General features: G+C 38.8%; 2 protein-coding genes across 3 annotated transcripts in view; one reads left to right on the top strand and one right to left on the bottom strand.

Moving 5' to 3' along the window:
• Positions 1 to 2881, top strand: part of LOC137265161 (dynactin subunit 1-like) — a 37497-nt gene extending 34616 nt beyond the window's left edge. For both annotated transcript variants that reach the window (XM_067800486.1, XM_067800485.1), the window contains 4 exons: positions 3 to 60; positions 352 to 443; positions 552 to 647; positions 1305 to 2881. In XM_067800486.1, coding sequence (XP_067656587.1) covers positions 3 to 60; positions 352 to 443; positions 552 to 647; positions 1305 to 1442 — 384 coding nt within the window. In that variant the 3' untranslated portion in view covers positions 1443 to 2881. The remainder of the gene's footprint in view (positions 1 to 2; positions 61 to 351; positions 444 to 551; positions 648 to 1304) is intronic.
• Positions 2882 to 4710: 1829 nt separating this feature from the next.
• On the bottom strand, positions 4711 to 18507 carry LOC137265160 (arsenite methyltransferase-like). The gene is made up of 10 exons (XM_067800484.1): positions 18269 to 18507; positions 14431 to 14601; positions 12570 to 12720; positions 11112 to 11248; positions 9880 to 9949; positions 8897 to 8978; positions 7918 to 8049; positions 7358 to 7497; positions 6670 to 6795; positions 4711 to 5862 (listed from the first exon to the last, which is right to left on the bottom strand). The coding sequence occupies exons 2-10, from the start codon at positions 14592 to 14594 to the stop codon at positions 5767 to 5769; spliced, it is 1098 nt and encodes a 365-aa protein (XP_067656585.1). The 5' UTR covers positions 14595 to 14601; positions 18269 to 18507; the 3' UTR covers positions 4711 to 5766.
• Positions 18508 to 20956: the final 2449 nt, after the last annotated feature.

Genomic DNA, 20956 nt, shown 5'->3' with positions numbered 1-20956 from the left:
AGGAAGCCAACAAGTTGAGCTGCTGCCCGACTGTTGTGGATATCACGAAGAGGAAGCCAGGTGGGTTGCAAATACCTGGCAGATTTCAACAATAGCTTCTGAAGTATGCTAGTAAACTGTAAAATCAACGCTTTCATCATATTTAAGTTTCCAGTCTCTTGCTCTTGTATGGCTGTCACCTACATTAGTAGTATATCGTCACATTCTGACTGAAGGAGCTGATGTTTATACAGAGATTTGGCCGGTTTTGATCTTACAGCATTAAGAATTTGTTTGTTTCATAGTAAATACACTTTACCGTTAAAATACATATGTGATCGATTCTCACCAAGAGGTTTTTCATATGTACAGGGTCACAGCCTGTGACTGAGAGTAGCAACCCTACTCGACAGCTTGTGGAGCAGACGGCTTCCCTCACTTCCATGGAGAGACAGATACAGGAGGTAATGTAGCATGGAGTCTCTTTGTATGCACACCCCTGTCAAATATCTTCATAAAGGTTGAAGTCTCATGATGAATGTGTCCTTACTGCACCTTCCTATGCTTCTCAGGTTCAAGTCCAGGTGACGACACTGCTGGCATCATACAGAACAGGCGGCCAGGTCCGTACAGACTTCTCCACGTTCCCAACGCCGCAGTTTGCTCGGGTATGTACAGAAATTGATCATTATTTCTTTATCTATTCAAATCAACTTCCAATCAACTTCCAGTCAACTCCCTCTGAACTGCTGTTGTACATCGACATGTACTATTTCCCTCTCAACTGTTGTTTTTCATTGGCATGCTTTACTTATCTCTCAACTGCTGTTGTACATCGACATGTACTATTTCCCTCTCAACTGTTGTTTTTCATTGGCATGCTTTACTTCTCTCTCAACTGCTGTTGTACATCGACATGTACTATTTCCCTCTCAACTGTTGTTTTTCATTGGAATGCTTTACTTCTCTCTCAACTGCTGTTGTTACATGAGCATGTACTACTTCCTTCTCAACTGTACTCGGAAGACCTTGGTTAGAATTGATCTTCAGTAACCCGTTTTTGTTGTAAGAGGCGACTAATGGGATTGGGTGGTCAGGCTTGTTGACTTGGTTGACACGTCATCAGTCCCCAGTTGTGGAGATAGATGCTTATACTGTTGATCATTGGATTGTTTGGTCCAGACACGATTATTTACACACCACCACCATATACCAGGAATATTGCCGAGTGCGGTGTAAAACTTAACTCACTCACTCCCTCTGAACTACCATGGTTACATTGGCACGTAATACTTACCCATCAACCACTGTTGTTCTGTGTGCAGGTGCTACATGAGAAGAGTGGTGACTCCCTGAAGCTAGGAGTGATTACAGTACCAGTCAAAGGTGGCAATGGGGAGACAATTCCCATCAACGTGTCTCCCGATCAACTGCGGAGGATTCATGGGAAATTCATTAGCTAGAACAAAGCTTCCACTCAGGCCACAACAAAGCATCAGTACAGAATGAGAACTCATCGAACAGAAAGGGCATTTAATTCGTAAATGTTCTGTGACAACCTTATCCCCCAGAGTGCTGTTTTTTTAATGTAAAAACATGAACTTGAAAGTGACAGGTCTCTGATTTGTTCTACAGAGACCTGATCTTAGATTATTTGGCTTTGCTCGGATGAATTACTGTTGGTAAATACATCTGTTGGTTTGTTGTGGCCTCATTGTGCAATATTGAATATTTCTGAATATTTATTGTCTTTTAATGTGCTATGGTTGGTATTTGCTGGTATCTTTGGTGATCTTTAAGAGCATTATTAGTTATGTATCTTTGACATAATCATGATAACCATTGTTCTGTTATTTCCCAACAAATCAGGCAGTTAAGGTCTATATCCCATTTCACAAAGTGATTGAAGAGCCATGACTGTTGTTTCACACTACTTTAGCACAGACATTTGTCTTCATAGAGGTTTCACAAAGCTGTTGTAGCACAACTAATTTAACTCCTGTACTATAACATAGGATTATGTGAGTCATAGTGCCATGATAACTTTGTAAAACCTAGCCTTGGATCCAGGACCCGTTTGACGATGGTAACTCGTAAAATATAATACTTCATACAAGAACAGTCACAGAGCTATGACCACTTTTGAACTTTCATTCTCCAACACAGGCTTAAGATAGTTGGAGCTCTAAGATCGCTTTGTGCAAGTGGGCTGTGTTCTCAATGTTATCCTTCAGATGCAGACTGTGCCATTGGTCACCTTCAGTGTGTGATACATTCTCCTATAAACTACATCACCTTGGGCCAAAGAAACACAAAACAATGATCAGTGTTTTGCTGTTTAATAGCAATCCATCTGTGTAGCTGTATGATATTCAGGATTAATAATGGCATTGAAAAATGTCCCCAAGACTTTCGAGGAGAATAATCATCCCTTTGTTGGCAGGTGATTAATGATTTTCGACAAGATTAAGACCAACGTAAGTTGTGCTTAGATGTCTGTAGCTGACCAGCAACTCTGACATCTGTATTATCATCCAAACACCCTCTGGCATGTCATTCTGCATGTGTTGCAGGAGAGGGAGGTTGTGTCTATCTCTGAAGACATGGTAATGGTTTATCTTGCAGTGGCATTTAGAACCTGTTGTATCCATGGCGACAGGGTGAAATTTTGTATTGCAACTTCTTACCTGTTTACGTTTATCTGTTTATCTTGCAAACTATGCTTACCAGCCTCATTCTATTTGAAAAGTTCCTACAACTTTCATTATAAGTTGTAACTTGCAGATGCCATTCAAAGATTCAGTGATTGTGCTAGAGCTATGCCACCTTCCTGTACCTCTGCTGCCATGTTGTAGATTGTTGTCATTGTACTTTAAGACTGCCAGTAAAGCTCTTGCCTTCTGTCTTTTGTTGTTGTTGGACACAGTGAGAGTGAGTCTTTAGTAGGAATATTATAACACCCCGCTAAGATGGCTGGTGATGAATATTTTTGTTGTTTAGCGCTACATTCATCAGTAGAGGTGTGATGATAAAATTCATGATATGTACCACGATATTTTGGAACGATTCAGTTCCATGCCCATCACGATATGCTTCTTTTAGTTTTTTTCTTGAAAAACGTATATTTTGATATCAAGTAACAGTGTCAATATCTAACGAATATTATCCATTTTAAGGTAAATGATATGTATCAAAATAGTGAGTTTAGTTTTATGCTGCACTCAGCAATATTCCAGCTATATGGCGGCGGTCTGTAAATAATCGAGTCTGGACCAGACAATCCATTGTTCAACAACATGAGCATCGATCTGCGCAATTGAGAACCGATGACATGTCAACCAAGTCAGCGAGCATGACCACCCGTTAGTCGCCTCTTATTACGAGCATAGTCACCTTTTATGGCAAGCATGGGCTGCTGAAGGCCTATTCTACCCCGGGACCTTCTCAGGTTACGTATTAAAATAAAAAAACAATAGTATCGAAATATTTATCGTCCATTGAAACATCAAGATCATCGATACTACAACATATCGTCACAGCTCTATTCATCAGTATCACAGTTGGGATCAACATCATCAGATTACATGTGACTGAGGGAGGATGAGGAGTGGAAATAGTAACCCAGTAGTCACATTGCCATGTCAGTTGTTGCACGTCATAGGTTTGAACCCCATGTTGATCCTGATTACAGACCTCAGTCAGCTTGCAGGTTTCTGCTTGACCTGAGTGAGTTTTGACTTGTCCATGCCAATACATTGTACCATAAAAGATACACAAATACCCATATACAAGCCAATATACCAAGCTCATTCACTCAAGTAGCAGTGTAGTAGTTGTTGCGAAGCCACAGCGAGGTCTGTTGGTAACAACTGCATTCTACAGTATGAAAATGACTTGTAAACAACTGAGTTTAATTTTATGCCACTTTTAGCAATCAGTGGGGGACACCAGAAATGGGCTTCACACATCCACGTGGGAATGGAACCCAGGCCTTCAGGGTGATGAGTGAATGCTGTAACCACAAGTTATCGAAGTTGAGCAAGTGGTTGATATTGTAAACAATTGTCCATTGAGAGGCAGTGACAATCATGTCAGTCAACCTGACACATCAACTTGGTCACATGTTATCTTCACCACATGTTGCTACAGCTTACTCTTACCCACAATCCTTTGAGAAGAAGTATTCTGACAAAGTCTAAAAAAATACAATAAAAAAGGTTGTGGTTCCGATTACCCAACTGACCCTTGAATTCTGGTGCCAACCATTCTTTTTTTCCCCCTCATCGATGGACATTGGTCATTCTGATAGAGAGACTTGACGTGATGGTGTGTAATCTGAACCACAGTATTTTTTTTTATTTGGCTGAATGAATGTCACTGAGACAATTTGGGAATAATAATAGATTTTGGTTTGAGGCAAGTAACTGTTGGGCTACCATTCTGCTCCTTTGAGACTACTATATGTTCTTGAACATTTCTGTAGCATAGGTGAATTTACCGGCTTAGTAAGATTACTGCTCACTGGTGACTTCTGAGGGGCTGCTACTCTGTATATACTTGCTGACAAGATGGTGGATATCTCCTTAGTTCCACTGATAGAATTTCCATTCTGTGGCGCCTCAAGCACATATGATATCACATGTTGCCAGATACACAGCAGATCTGAGCCTGTTGAGTTTCCATATGATACACAAGATTTCTCTTCTGATACAAAATGATTCGCTTGATGAATTTATTTCTTAGAAGCATATTTATTTGAATAAATCAAACAAATCATAAACAAGGTCACATGACTGATAAACTGTTGAGTACAGAACTACTTCTGATGAATTTTGCTAAATGCTAACAAACAAAATGAGCAAGTCATCATAAGTATGACTTATCCCCCCAGCCCCCACATATTTGAAAGGACAAATCATCTCACAGAGACTTGATGTTTTTTATCCCCTGGAATGTAATGTCCGTACGTAATCATTTTGTTTCCGGAGCATAACTCAAAAACTGTTTAATATTCTTTTGCAAAACTTGGTAGATCACAACCTAAAGTGGTGCCTTTTGCTATTTACAGTTTTTTGTGATTTATTATATTCTCTGTTTCCATGGAAATGTTTGACTTAGTCTCAAAGTGATTGCTATGTTTTGTTTCCGGTGAATGAGTGAGATGTCATGTGATATTGGCCATCAGGAACATGTGGATTTAACTGGGACATTTCTGACACTATGCACACAATATGCTTTCAACATCATCCTGTGCCACATATGTCCAAACAAGGAAGTTTTGTTTTATTGTCATTCTGAACAATATTCCAGTTATATCATGGCCATTTGATATCGGAGGAGGACGTGTTGCATGTCTAAGACATTTACACAAAACCAACAAGCTGGTGAATGGTACAGACAAACCTGAGGCAACATTGGGTAGAATTTTGAATCTATGATCATATGCATATGTGTCTCACCATGGGATGCAGATCTGCAGAGACTTGGCGCCATAAGTCTACTGGACCCCTGGTGTTCCCACATACAAAAGATTTGACATATCCTAAAGACACCAACAAGATTCATCATAAATTGAAGTCCTCTTTTGGGTAACCATCAACTTAGGAAAGAATTATGTTTCTCACATAGGGCTTCAGGAATTCACTTCAGGAATTAAACAGACATTTTGCTCCCAATGTTATATCTCATTGCTTGAAAATCAGTTTGTGTTTAAATCACAAATCAATACAAGTCTTAGTATGATGTGTTACTTTTGTGTGATTATGATTAGCGACAGAAATGATCAGGTTAGCAGCACTTGTCTGTCGTTGACACGCAGCAGGCAGGAGAAAGTAACTCTCCCTTGGAGTCCAACTGCGCCATGTACACAAATGGGTCAATTTTCTGGAAAACATAATGAAAGTATACATGTATCTTATGACAAATAACTCACAGTACAAACTTCGTGCTGTGCCGGAAGAATGCTTTCAGTATCATTGCCTGTCACAAGGAGACACCAAGAATGTTCCTAACACTGACAAAACGGAAATACTGAGCCGGAGACTGTTGTAAATTTGTGCGAGTGAGTGAGTTTAGTTTTACACTGGTTTTAGCAATTTTCCTGCAACGTCTTAGGCAGGGGACATTAGTTTGTTAGCTTCATAAACTGCTCATTTGGGAATGGAACCTGGATCCTTGGCATGAAGAATGAACACGTTAACCACTAGGCTACCCCACAGCCCCTGTAGATATGACATAAATCTGATTCATCAGGAACAAAAATGCTTATAAAGCCACATGTCATTCTCCAATCAACTAGCACTATCAGAAATCTGTGGATTTTGTGCTCAACTGCTGTTTGCAATCGTGACAGTACCAGTCCCTCTTCTGAATCATAAATACTAATTAACACAAACTTCAAGAAAATTCAGGAGATAAATGTCAGTCACACAAAAGCCTTTAGAACATGTCTATGTGTAATGAAGGGCATGATTAGAAGCTAAATGAATGGAACAAAATAACGAAATATACAATATACAAGGGAGGCTTTCATATTATAACTTTCTTTAATCTGGTATTTGCTTCTCTTGTACCACACACCATGGTCCAACTACTCTCAGAGGTCTTATTGTGCTTATACGATAACTTAAAGACTCCTCCAGAATTTGGTGGAGGGCGCTTATTGGTATGGGTGATCAGTATGTTACGTACGACTTCCACTGCAGGGACACAGCAGGAACTTCCTGATGACACTGGTTGGAAGTCGAACTCGTCCTTGAACCGTGACACAGACAAGATGGTGGACATTTCCTTGTCTACACTGACTGCTTCTCCATTCTGTGACACACAGACAGGCATCATGATGTTTACATGTGTCCTAACTAGGTTTTATAATGTCAATGGAAACTCATGCAGCATCAAATTATTGTACTATCAAAACAATTCACCTAGATGTGGCGAAAAAATGTGCCAATGTCTGGTAATGACAACCGTCAAATATTTATAAGGCTGATAGGGCTGAAAAATAAAAATGCCAAAAATCTGTAAATAGCAAAAGGCACAACCTTAGTCTTACACAGACAAGGCAATGACTATATCCCCCTGCATTACATGCCATTACATGCCAGGGGGATAACAATGCTATAACCTTGCTTGTCATGGTGACAATGTTCGACAATATAGGGCAATCTTAACAAAATTAAAACTGGTTGGTGCAACAGCTCATTTACGTGAGACAAAATCAGTCCATTCCCCAGAAGCAACGTGGCCTATTGTTTGAAAATTTACAGATGTCCACAATATCATTTTTACAAAAAGTTACACTTTGATTTTTGAGTTGCTGCACACTTTCACAGGTTAGAAAATGTAGCTAATGTCAACGACAGTGTCCCACACCTACCTTGAATGTTTGCTGGTGATCAAACTTGAGCTCTCCCTCATAGCCAGGAATCTCCCCATTGTAGATAACCTGTCTAGTAGGTTGCAGGGCCGATGGTAACTTGAACAGTCGGTATGTCACTGACACAAAGCGGGCATCACCTGATGAAGACACTTAACTTAGTATGCAATTCACAGTCATATGCATTCATGTCACACCAGAAGAAACATGTTCCTTAGTCAGTAGGATGGGTCAATGCCAAAAGTATTCCTTCATGTTCAATGAAGGAAATCCAAAGTGATACAGGCTTCTGACTTTTCACACTAGAAGTAAAATCTATAACACTAGAAGTTAAATGGGATTCAGACACACCATTATTGGTGTCTGGCATGCCCAAGGGAAGCAATTGGACACTGCAAACTGTAGCATCCTTGAGTACTGGGCTTAACATGCCCCCCTGTAAGGGTTGATTTATTTACCCCAGTAGGAGAATAGACATATCTTTAACAATGACATGAATCATTTTCAAATAACATTTGCTGGAAAACTAATTGTTCACTAACGATTGGACAAATTCTCACCTAACACCTGTTTGAAATCTGCTCTCTCCACAGGAACTGGAGTTGCGGTCACAAGCCGTGGCTGGCTGAACCCTACCTCCTTGGCCAGTGATAACAGGTCTTCCCACCAGAGGGCACCACTGATACACTCGCCTGTAATAAGATCAGGAATATTCACCAAGTGGTTCCATCTACATGGTTCTATCTACAGTAGATTGATTACAAATATACCCAGACATTTTGTCTGATTCTACCTATCCTGGATACTTCATTTGGCTAAAAACATTGACACAGATCACTATTTGTTACAAGGGATGAGTGCAGAGAAAGGGACAGCCAGGGGTTCAAGAAGCATGTACATAAATGCAGATAATGTGATTGAGTCATCTACATGCACTGTGCCGTCTCGTCTCCATTCTCCCTTTGCATCCCTCCCTCGTAACAAATAGTGAATTCAATGATTGTTTGTAAAACAACTTTTTTGACAAAAAAAAATTACAGAGTTGGTCTGATGTTTTAATCATGCATTTCACTGAGTATTATATGTTTATTAGCTTTGGGGATTGAAATTCATCGGTCCACTATTGAGCCTAATGGACTATAATTCCTACCTCAGAATACCTGGTGTTTTGACTGGGACACGTGGTTCTTGACCACCTACCCAACAGCATCTTGTGTCTCTAGCCAAGAGAACTTGGTGTCAACAGGAAAACATGGTTCTTGACCACCTACCCAACAGCATCTTGTGTCTTGACTAGGGCACATGGTGTCTGACTACCTATGCCAGTGCACCCGATGTCTTGACTGTAGCACCTGGTGTCTTGACTGGGACATCTACTGCCTGACTACATACCCAGTGCACCAGGTGTCTTGACTGGGACACCTGGTGCCTGACTACCTACCCTAGTGATCCTGATGCCTTGACTGGAACACCTGGTGTCTGACTACCAAACCATTTAACATGTTTCTTGAGTGGGACACATGGTGCCTGACTACCTACCCCAGAGCACCTCATGCTTCCTGGCTGAGTCTGGCAGATCCCTGTCACAGTAGACATCACTGAAGTACAGTTCTCCGCCCTCCTACCAATCAAATTGTTCGAAGCAATGAACCAAAACCGTTTCATTACACAGAAATCAGATTAAATTAGTGACTCTTCTGCTTTAAATACAAGTAGTATATGTCTAACATACAGTATGCATTCTGCTCCTTCTCTGGTATCATTTCTTTCCTTTTCTCACATAGTTGTGGTTATATAGAGGATACTAAACGACCTTCTGTGTAATACCATTTTTATTAAACGAGTTAATGATTTGGTTTTAAACGAGCAAAAGCGAGTTTGATACTAAATCTTTAACGAGTTTAATAAAATAAATTCTGTTTATTACTCGCCGGCATAAATTGACAGAAACTGCTGCAAAATTACCTACAGTGTGAAGACTCTCAGCTTTCAAGTCAAGCAAGGTCTAATAAAATTGAGACAACGACATTAGCATTGTGACGTCACAACTTTAAACCATTTTTCGTCATACGTCAAGCGGTATTACACTAGTGTAATATTACCATAAAGATATTACACTGCAGTATCTTCAATGGGCGAGTAATAAGATGTCACACTACGGGGAATATGTAGGAATGACGGTGCCTCAGGTATGACACAGAATTTTAAATAAAGTAAAGGAAAACAAATACTTTTTAGCTAAAAATGGTCTGTGACATTGAGGTAACTTCCTCTTTAATCTGTTAACATGTATGTTGTGAAGAATTATCATTTTTGATTAGGAATTTTACTGACATTTGTTGCCTATTTTGGGGCAAATACTGGCATCTGACCAAATGTAGATAAATCCCTTACCATATTCAGCCACTGGGGTACAGTTGTGACAAGGCAGAGCAAGGCAAAGCAGTAGGGAAAAGGGTGGATGCTAATAGCCTTCAGCTCTAATCAGAGTGAAGCAGAGTCCTACTGGTGGCCAGACCTACCTTGAGAACCTTGTACGCCTCCCTCAGTACTGCCTTCTTGTCAGGAGACAAGTTGATGACACAGTTGGAGCTGTAGGGACATCACAAGAGCTTCAATACCACCAATCACAAAATCACTATGTGCAAAGGCTCTAAGATCAAATCTACTCTACTAGTGCCTAGGTTCTATGCCAAATGTACGGACTGTGTCAAGGCTCTAAGATGTTACCTACATTATTTCTGTTAAGACTATCCCAACCACACTATTTGTGTCCAGGCTCTAAGATGATACCCACACTATATGAGTCAAGGCTCTAAGATGATACCTGCACTATTTGTGTCAAGGCTCTAAGCTGATATCAACACTATTTGTCAAGGCTCTAAGATGATACCTGCACTGTTTGTGTCAAGGCTCTAAGTTGATATCAACACTATTTATCAAGGCTCTAAGATGATACCCACACTATATGTGTCAAGGCTCTAAGATGATACCTGCACTATTTGTGTCAAGGCTCTAAGCTGATATCAACACTATTTGTCAAGGCTCTAAGATGATACCCACACTATATGTGTCAAGGCTCTAAGATGATACCTGCACTATTTGTGTCAAGGCTCTAAGTTGATATCAACATTATTTGAACCAAGGCTCTAAGATGATACCAGCACTATTTGTGTCAAGGCTCTAAGATGATATCAACACTGTTTGAATCAAGGCTCTGAAATCATACCTACAGTACTTGTTTAAAGGCTTTAAGGTGATACCTGCACTATTTGTGTCAAGATTGTGTGCAAACATAATGCTATCTACACAATTTGTGCCAAGTCTCTAAGATTACACCTACACTGTTGGACTGAGTCAAGGTTCGGTCCAATATGCACTCTCTGTGTTAAGGCTGTATGCCTACATGATGATATCTACAAAGTGTGTGCCAAGGCTCTGAGATGATATCTTCACTATTTGTGTTAAGGCTTTCTGCCATCTGCACTATCCTTGTCAAGGCTCCATGCAATCTACACTATTGATGTCAAGGCTCTATACATACATGATGTTATCTACACTATTGATGTCAAGGCTCTATACACACATGATGACATCTACACTATCAATCTCAAGGCTCTATATATACGTGAGGTTATCTACACTATTGATGTCAAGGCTCTATACATACACGAAGATATCTACACTATTGATGTCAAGGATCTATACACACATGATGCCATCTACACTATTGAGGTGAAGGCTCTATACGTACATGATGATATCGATGCTGTTTTCCTTCACTCCAGCTTCAGTGATTTTCTCAATGTAGCCCTTGACAAATTCCACATTGGGTACAGAATAGCCAAACTTCTGGGTGTGGTAGTCAATGTACTTCCTTGCTACTTCCAGCTGTTGGCAGGAGATAAACAATGATACCACATGCATTTATATTGCTAAACACACTTTAGTGCAGTCTGTTGTGTATAAATAATCAGTATATATGGACATAGATCAACCAACAAGTATATATTGGTATATATCCACCAATGAGTAAATATAGGTATATATACAAAAGTGTTAGTCCAATTAATTGAAGTGAGTGAGTGAGTGAGTGAGTGAGTGAGTGACTTAAATTCTATGCCACACTCAGCAATATACCAGCGATATAGTGGTAGTCTGTAATTTAAGTGTAAATAATCAGTATTTTGACCTCACCTACACAGTATGATTAACGTTTTCTCACACAATCAAACACAAACAATTTTGGAACGCTTGTTTGCATTAACAATAGTTTTCACAAGGTTGATTTTGTCTGTTATTCAGTTAAATTTCAAAACCACTACAAGCTTGTTCCAAGTCATGAGAAAAGTGGACTTAAAGAGTTCAGGAAACTTGTGTTCTCAACATACAAGTCATCCTTCAAATATGTGCTCATGGTCCCTTGTTTGGTGATAAGCCTTCAGCTGCTGGTGATATACAGTCCTTTTTATGTTGTAATGTTGTTTTGAATGGCAAATTTTTATGATACCATACAAGTTTTAGCTGTGAGTGAGTGAATTTAGTTTTACGCTGCACTCAGCAATATTACAGCTATACGGCGGCGGTCTGCAAATAATCGAGTCTGGACCAGACAATCCAGTGATCAACAACATCAGCATTGATTTGCACAATTGGGAACGGATGACATGTGTCAACCAAGTCGGCGAACCTGACCACACGATCCCATTAGTCGCCTCTTATGACAAGCACAGTCGCCTTTTATGGCAAGCATTGGTTGCTGAATTCCACCCCGGGACTTTCACAGGTTTTGATGCTCTACATACTTTCTGTGGAGATTTGTCATTGTCTCAGATGTCACTCAGTCCTCTCATATTAGTGTAATATTCTGCATAAACAACAACATACATGTTTAGTTACTGACAAGGAAAGTGTAGCTTCTTTAATATATAGTTCGTGAAATAAAAAACAGAAAAGAAACATGCACATTGAATTAGATGGAAAATTATACAGGGTGTTGTAAAACTATAACGTTTATGACCAAAGAGGTTAATCTTGTCAGCTAGCAGACAAGGTAACAGTATCATCCATGGGATGCCTCAATACCCTGGTACATGTGCAACTCAAAATTAGTCACTAACGGTAATATATTTTGTGTATTTCATGTAAATATGCATTTTCTCTGGACTGCTGGTCATCAGTGTCTTATCTTACAAGCATATGGACATCTCACCTGTTCATCTGTCATGTCAAGGCCGATTACTGACCCTTCTTGTCCCACGAGCTTACTAAGGGCATAGCAGTCACGTCCACTTCCACTACCAAGGTCAAGGACACATGCTCTTTCCACCTTCTCTGGTATGACCAACCCACAGCCATAGTATCTGTGTACAGAGAGACAAGGGTACAAGTTTACAGTATTTCATACTATCATTAAAACCTTAGAATACGGTTTCATACCAATGACCCTTCCCACACATTTGAATGTTTTCAAGTGCAAAATTGGTGACAAACTCTCCCCTAGAACAAAATGGGTCCCAAATCATCATAAGTAACCCCCACCCCCCTGCACATCACGAGTGATGTGTTTGCCCACCCATTACATACACCTGTTTACTAGTTTTAGACAAAAGCATGGGGAGATTACTGTAGCAAGAATCTGATCAACAAAAACAGATGTATTGCAAAGATTTACACATACAATATAACTTATGATAATTTCTGTGACACCATGACAATGTAAACTCACTCAAAACACAAACAATAATTCTCTTAAATGTGAATATTTTCCTGATTACAGTTAAAACAAACAAAAAAACAACACATTAATTGTCTGAATGTTTCAGATCACTTATGTATACATGTCACCTTAATGCAACCAAGATCCTTGAATCAACGAAAATCGCCTTCCTAATATCTCGCTAACCAATGTAAGTGAACAGGCCATTTTCTGAAAGTTGCTTATCGATATTGATGTCCTATACATATCACCATTGGTATACATAGTTGATATTTTCACTTGAGGTTTGCGAATGAAAATACACTCTATTAATCAACCCTGCTGCTTATAGTTTTGACTGTAATGCATTGTTCCTATTTATTCCATACTTCTTCATGAGATTAATTCTATACTCATCTATATCTAGAAATACTTTGAAAGTACTTCATCATGCACTGCAGTTTTGACTTACATCTACCCTTACCCTCAGAGTACTTTATCATGCACTGCATGGTCTTGATTTATGTTTACACTTACTTTGAGAGTACTTCATCATAAATGGCACTGTCTTGACTTACATCTACATTTATCTACAGAGTACTTCATCATGCACTGCACAGTCTAGAGTCACTTTTACACTTACTTTGAGAGTACTTCATCATGCACTGCACAGTCTAGAGTTACTCTTACACTTACTTTGAGATTACTTCATCATGCGCTGCACGGTCTAGAGTTACTCTTACACTTACTTTGAGAATACTTCATCATGCGCTGCAGTCTAGAGTTACTCTTACACTTACTTTGAGAGTACTTCATCATGCGCTGCACAGTCTAGAGTTACTCTTACACTTACTTTGAGAGTACTTCATCATGCGCTGCACAGTCTAGAGTTACTCTTACACTTACTTTGAGAGTACTTCATCATGAACTGCACAGTCTAGAGTTACTCTTACACTTACTTTGAGAGTACTTCATCATGTGCTGCAGTCTAGAGTTACTCTTACACTTACTTTGAGAGTACTTCATCATGCGCTGCACAGTCTAGAGTTACTCTTACACTTACTTTGAGAGTACTTCATCATGCGCTGCAGTCTAGAGTTACTCTTACACTTACTTTGAGAGTACTTCATCATGCGCTGCAGTCTAGAGTTACTCTTACACTTACTTTGAGAGTACTTCATCATGCGCTGCACAGTCTAGAGTTACTCTTACACTTACTTTGAGAGTACTTCATCATGAACTGCACAGTCTAGAGTTCCTCTTACACTTACTTTGAGAGTACTTCATCATGTGCTGCAGTCTAGAGTTACTCTTACACTTACTTTGAGAGTACTTCATCATGCGCTGCACAGTCTAGAGTTACTCTTACACTTACTTTGAGAGTACTTCATCATGCACGGCACTAAGCGCCTCCTTCATGGGTTTTGTCATCTGCTTGGATGGGGTCATGCAGGCTCCTGTCTTCAGGTCATCACTGGTTTGCAGTTTCTTCCCATAATACTCCTTCACAGACTCGATGATGTTAGTGCTGTCACTCATGATGAGACTAAAGAGAGACAATTACAGTCATTGTTGAACATCACTGCTAGATCAAGGATGCTTCATACACATTATGCCACAGTATACCAGTTTTGTTTCATCCCCAATTGACTCGCTTCTAATAACCCCACCTCAAATTACGTATTTGCACTTATGTATGCACAGATGAAAATGATTACAATGTTAGTTCAAACTATTCCTCTTTTCATGAACTCATGCAGCTGAAATGTGTTGAAAGTCAGATGTTTCAAATTCACAATCTGTTTCTGGCCAACTCTTAACTCATGTATTCCTTTTTTCGCCTAGATTTGTACTAGAATCGATGAATTCCAATTTCCATCAAATTTGAGTTTGCAGTTTTCGGCAACTGTGTTTGTGAATGTTAAGTGAATAAAATATACTGTGCATGGAAATTATCAGGCAGCCTCGTCAGCTTCAAGATTCCTTTCTTGTGTAAACAGTTTGAGATCTTATGTTCATTAAATGTTATATTTAGTCAGTTATCATTATTTAAAGTCAAAACTGATCCTAACCCTCCAGTAAGTAAGACTGTATTTATGTTATATTTTGAAAAAAGTTGAATTTGACTTAGTCGGAATTGTGGAACTGACAAGCATTTTAGGATGAGTCAGATAAATTTTGGAGGGTTGGCATCTCTGCTGTAAAGGTAGTAAAACAAAACACATATGCATCCATCAGTCACATCTGTTACTGAAATAAATATTCCATTTTCGGTTCCTGGAAGTGATCCAATATTTTGATGCAACTATTCCATATTTTGTACTCAACCACCAAGGTACAAGGTCTCAGTTTTAATGGGTGCAACATTGTTTTATTCAACAATAGAATACAACAAACTCCACCCAACAATGACATATTATACCTAATACAGCTTTATCCAAATGTGCTGAAAGAAATAATATGTACCTTACTCTAAATCCATATTGGTGTAAAACAAGAAACAAAGATGGCTATAAGATGATACACTTCACTATAATTGTGATCCATACTTTCAAAACCATAGTGTTGTTTCAGTTCCCCACCATGAATAGTTAATGTTACAAGCTCATTAAAAATATCAGTGGCGATTGACTCTGATTGTGAAACACTGTACTTGTCTATTCATGCATCTAACAGTCCTCTAATAAAGTTGTTTTCTGTTTGTAAAGAGTAAAAAACTAGATAGTTTATTTTGAGCATGTGAAAGCTTTTAATCAGACTTACTAACCATTATGAATTTGTTTACAGAAAGAAAACAGCTATTTGAGCCGCAATTTACAGATGGGCAAATCAGTGAAAGGTTGATAAACTCTATTTCTGTCTGTTTCAGAATGTACTTGTGGTTAGAATTAGTGAGACTTTTTTCAGTCACAACGATTTAGAGGTGTAAAGACCATGTACGACTAGCTTGAATTGATATGATACACAACATGACTTTGATTTATTGGGTAAATGCGCATTGTTATTTTAGTGGAAACGTAAATACGTAGTGTTTTGTCAAATGCTGGCATTTATTTTTATTGCATATTTCAACTTTTCTACAGCGTATTTTACGCAAATACACAGCTTATCTGGAGCTCTGTTTCATGAAGTCAGATATGCTTTCAGTGCCTAACATTTCATCTTTTCATGTGTTCTTGTCATCTCAATGCTTAGTGAATAAAAGTCATGGTAATAATCTAAAGTCCTAGTGTTAACGAGGTGAGATGTTTGTGAGAGATAATATTCTTCTAAAATCTCTTGTCTGTAAGTAAGCAATCAATTTGTGTTTGAGTTTACTGTGAAATATTTCTCATATTTCAAACACTAATTAAATTTAACATGAGAGTATCTGATCTCCAAGTTCATATTCAGCTTGAAACTATAACTAACCTTGTTTCTGCTTTCTGTTTTCTAGACTGTTTATGGTGGACTAGCACCTGCCAGCATTTTGAACACTTCCTGATTGCAGATCATTGCCTGAGAAACATCTTACGATCAATTAAAACTTTTTAGAGAAATGGAACAGTTGTGAAATGTTCTTGTTAACAGCACTGGGGTCTTGAAGCAAAGGGAAAGTAACTGACAGTTGTTCTCCAAAAACATCAACAATCTAATAGTGGCTTACTGTTAGACGATATGTTTATATTATCATACTGTTTATCACAAGACCAAGATCCATACATCTGAAAATCCTGTCTTGATCAAAGTTTCTTTAATATCAGAAGTCCAGTTTCTTTTTCCTATATTATCAAGAGATTTAAGCATTCGGTAACTCTGATCAGTTGTCATTCATAGAACTTTTACCCAGTATTTGATGGTCTTTACTTGTCTTGATACAAAAATCAAATGTCTTGCAGTGCCACCATGGCTTGCCTCATTTGAAGCAAATTTTCCAACTTGAGAAAATGTTTTAAGTAGTTTGTCTGAACTTTTTCAATTGAAGCTGAGTACTTGCGACGCCACACTTCTGCTTCATTGAGGAGCACTGGTAAAACATGCAGTTGAAAATGTCATTACATTATTTTTCTGTAGGAATCTGTATACTGCAAGGCTTGCCTTATTAGCTTGCTTTACAAGAGTGTCACATGCTTTTGTCCATACCCGTCCATGAGAAGATAAGTCCAAGGTATTTGTAATAGGTGATTCTGACAGGTAGTCCTTTATAAGTCCATTTTTCATTCTGTGCAAGTTTTCCATCATTTCTATAATCTTTGAAGTATTAAAATCCAGTTGTAGTCCTGATTCTGAGCAGTAGTATTCCAGTATGTTAAGCTGTCTCTGTATATTGATGGTATTTTAAGCTGTCTCTGTATATCAGTGGTATGTTACGCTGTCTCTGTATATCGATGGTATGGTAAGCTGTCTCTGTATATCGATGGTATGTTACGCTGTCTCTGTATATCGATGGTGGTAACAAAAATTAAAAACGGTCATCCCCAAAAGGTAGAAGCATCTAGCGTTCAATATCTTGGTGAAGAATATTTCATTTGTACACGATCTATACATGGCTGAACCCCCCACCCCCATCCTCCCCTTTCAATATTCTTCGCTTCGCCCATGTATGGGTCCAAAATGTATACTTGAATCTTCGTTCGTTCTTCAGATAATTCACTTTCTTCATGAGAGCTTGTCACCCCCGTTTGACAACAGATGATCACACGTCACCAATGTTTTGCATAATAATGGTAGCTCAGGATAGTTCTCCACACCTCAATTCATTCCCCATAAAACTTAGGTGAGGAAAATTCCTTGATGTTATGACTATTGCAAAGAAAATGAAAATGATGTTTTAAAATTTTTCACCATAATTCAACGACACTGACGTTGACCGGGATGAAAAAAGGTGGGCGTGCCTGGTTGACGTAAAGAAATGGCTGTATTTTCCATTTCACGAAAGTTATTGCCAAAAAGTGATTTACTTTTCTGAAGCACATATGAACAGTATAATACAGAAATAAATATTAATTTAATAATTTTAGCAAATGGCCTTGACATGCTATCCCCAGCACCTTCCAGAATGTGCATTGTGCAAATTCGACTGAAGTTATCTTTGGGATTTTTTTGACGTTTCCGCACTCCTGCTGGTGGAAAACATGTTTTACAGTACACTGCAAGTAAACCTAGGCAACTCACTCAACTCATGAACCAGTGTAACGTTTAATGTAACTAATGTCGTTCTATCTAATACTTACACAACCAGTGGAGGTACCCGTATCCAACCCTTGCTCAATGACAATGCAGTATATCAGTCCTTCGTGTGTCGCTATCGCCCTCAAACTCCTTGCAGCATAAGTTAGCTCCCCTTACACATGAACATAGTAACTCAGCATGTAGTATGCGCTGATATGGAGTTTTTAGTACATAGCCTATTCGTGAGATGTCTGTGTACGCGGGCAGGTGACCGTGACCTGGGTGACCTGCATTATCTTTTGTGTTATATATGTTACAGGTCGTGTGTAGAATGACAATGCATTTGAATGTTCCAGAAATATGTCAGAAAATAATCGCGTCACGGACAGACAATCCCGTGAATTAGTCATATGCATCGAATAGATATTATGGTCTCTGATCTAATCCATCTCCAATGACTGAAAACATAAACATTATAAACGGATTTTACATCACAAATGTATTCCAGACATGCCTGAAGGAATGAAAGAGTGAATGGGGTTCGGAAGACACTAACTGAATGACTAAAAGCAGTCTGGGGAGTTTGTACCTCCAGTGTCAACTATCAACGGATTAGCAACACTGAAACTCTGCACAGAAACTGAAAACAGAGACTATATATATTCAAATGATAAGGAAATCACGTTTTTGATGTTAATGTGAAATTGTTGAAACTTTTCTACACACCCTTTGTACAAAGCGTCCTTTTTTTGGGCTCGCGATGTTGTCACAAGTCACACATTCAAAACCAGATAAAACCTATCAAAGATTGTGAATAAACTTTGAAAATTACCTCAACACTTTTAGACCACCTTGCGTCCATAAATGACGACAAAACTTTATCACATCATGCTCCAAAAGTCATTTCAGATCAATCGCATGTGTGAAACTCTGAAGATTCACTTTTGTATTTGGGAAGACGTTTCACTGTGCTTTAAAGTTTTGTAGGTCAAACAGAACACGGAAACCTTTTATCCCTTACATCAATTAATGGACGTCTATGTACAAAACTGTTAATGAGATTAAAGTAATGTTTTAAAATATATTGAGGAGAAAAAGAAACGCAAATCTGACTTTTTGCCATGTTTTTTAATAGAAGACCAAAAGTATATGACATCATTTATTCTATAGAAAACAATGTTAACTGAACAGCTTAAAGTTGCTGTTGACGTTGACTTGCAGTAAGTTCAAATTGATTGCAGTCCGTCAAGAGGAGACAGTCTTGAACGCGAAATTGGCAGTCTCTTGAGTGGCACCTTGAGCTTGCACACAGACAGTGCACCCGTCGCCTCCTTGACTTCGCTACTGTCTAAAACAATGCCAGACAAGTGGTTCCCCTCAAACACCAATCTCTGTTTCGGCTGTGCAAGTGTGAGTGGCTGTCTACCTGCAACAATCCTACGCCAGTTTCGTCCCAGAATGTTCAATGGGAGCCCTATCCTGGGAAAGAGACGGCCACGGAAGAACGTTAAAGGGGCACTGATGCGGAGCGAATAATGTTTCTCGCCAAGGGTATAATTACGAAACCAAACCGCAAATTGGTCAGCGCAAGCTCCTTCGACCGTGACGGACAAAGGAACTGGGCTCCTGTCCATAATAGCAGAATTTCTTCACCTAAACAGTCAGGAGGCCGGATGCCCATCATATGCCATTTGTTTAAAAATATCCATGGTATTCCTTGTCTGATCGTAACCAAATATCCCAGCAGTGTAGTTCTTTTCGGATGCTTTGATGGTATAGTTACTGATCCAATTTGATCCTATTTCTGTGTTTTTAACCTCGATATTTAATCATGTTACATGAAAATATGATGTCTACAAGCACATAGCAAGCCATTTGTTTCAGCACGGAAGATTGCAAAGCTTTATATATAGGTAGTTTTGAGTGTTGGTTCAGCTGTGATAGCAAATATCATACGTAAGTTTTGGTAGCTATGGTGGCTACAATGGTTTATTATTTATGATAATAAAAACACACAGTTGATTTATTTGAATTCGTAAACGAAAAACGATGACTTTGAATTTGGTAGAGAAATCTGAAAATTTTCTTACGTTAAAAAACCCTTATTTCACCTATTTACCCAAGTACACAGCAAAGGCATGTGTGTATTCCTTATGTAACGAAATTCCGTTGGTATCCTCAAAACAGTTTCGTCCCATAAGTATTTTCAGGCTGCGTGCGACACAGATATTACATCTTCCTTGCTGTAACTCGCGTTTGATGGTGTAAACCTACACGCGTTATTTGTCATCATTCTCTGGACGGTCAATTAGTGAATTTATAACAGGTATAATTAGTAGTAACACCACTTCGGTTACACAACAAAGGTTCAAATTTGGCATTTCTCCTGTCTGGAGTAAATACTCAGCATTATAAATTAAGGTCTGTAATGGCAAATGTATTTGCATGTTATGTAATATGTGCATGTAAGTGATGCAAGAGGGTTTATCAGCTGAGTTACAAAAACAAACATCGATCAAAGGATTAACCGATAACACACTGATTGATTAATTACTTGTATCTTCTAGCGGATTTGTCAAAAGGCAGTGTGTGTAGATGACTACACCCTGTCGTAAAGAGTGAGTGCAAAAACAACATCCTCCCTTCAAAGAATTAACCACCCTTGCGTTGATTGATTGCTCATTATTGGTTAACTAAATTACTTAGAATAGTGGACATCATACAATTAGTTGCCAGGTGTGCTATCTTGG

This window comes from Haliotis asinina, chromosome 15 (assembly GCF_037392515.1).
Source record: "Haliotis asinina isolate JCU_RB_2024 chromosome 15, JCU_Hal_asi_v2, whole genome shotgun sequence".
Classification (NCBI taxonomy): domain Eukaryota; kingdom Metazoa; phylum Mollusca; class Gastropoda; order Lepetellida; family Haliotidae; genus Haliotis; species Haliotis asinina.
The sequence above is the reverse complement of the archived record's forward strand: the minus strand, read 5'-3'. Positions and strand labels throughout refer to the sequence as shown.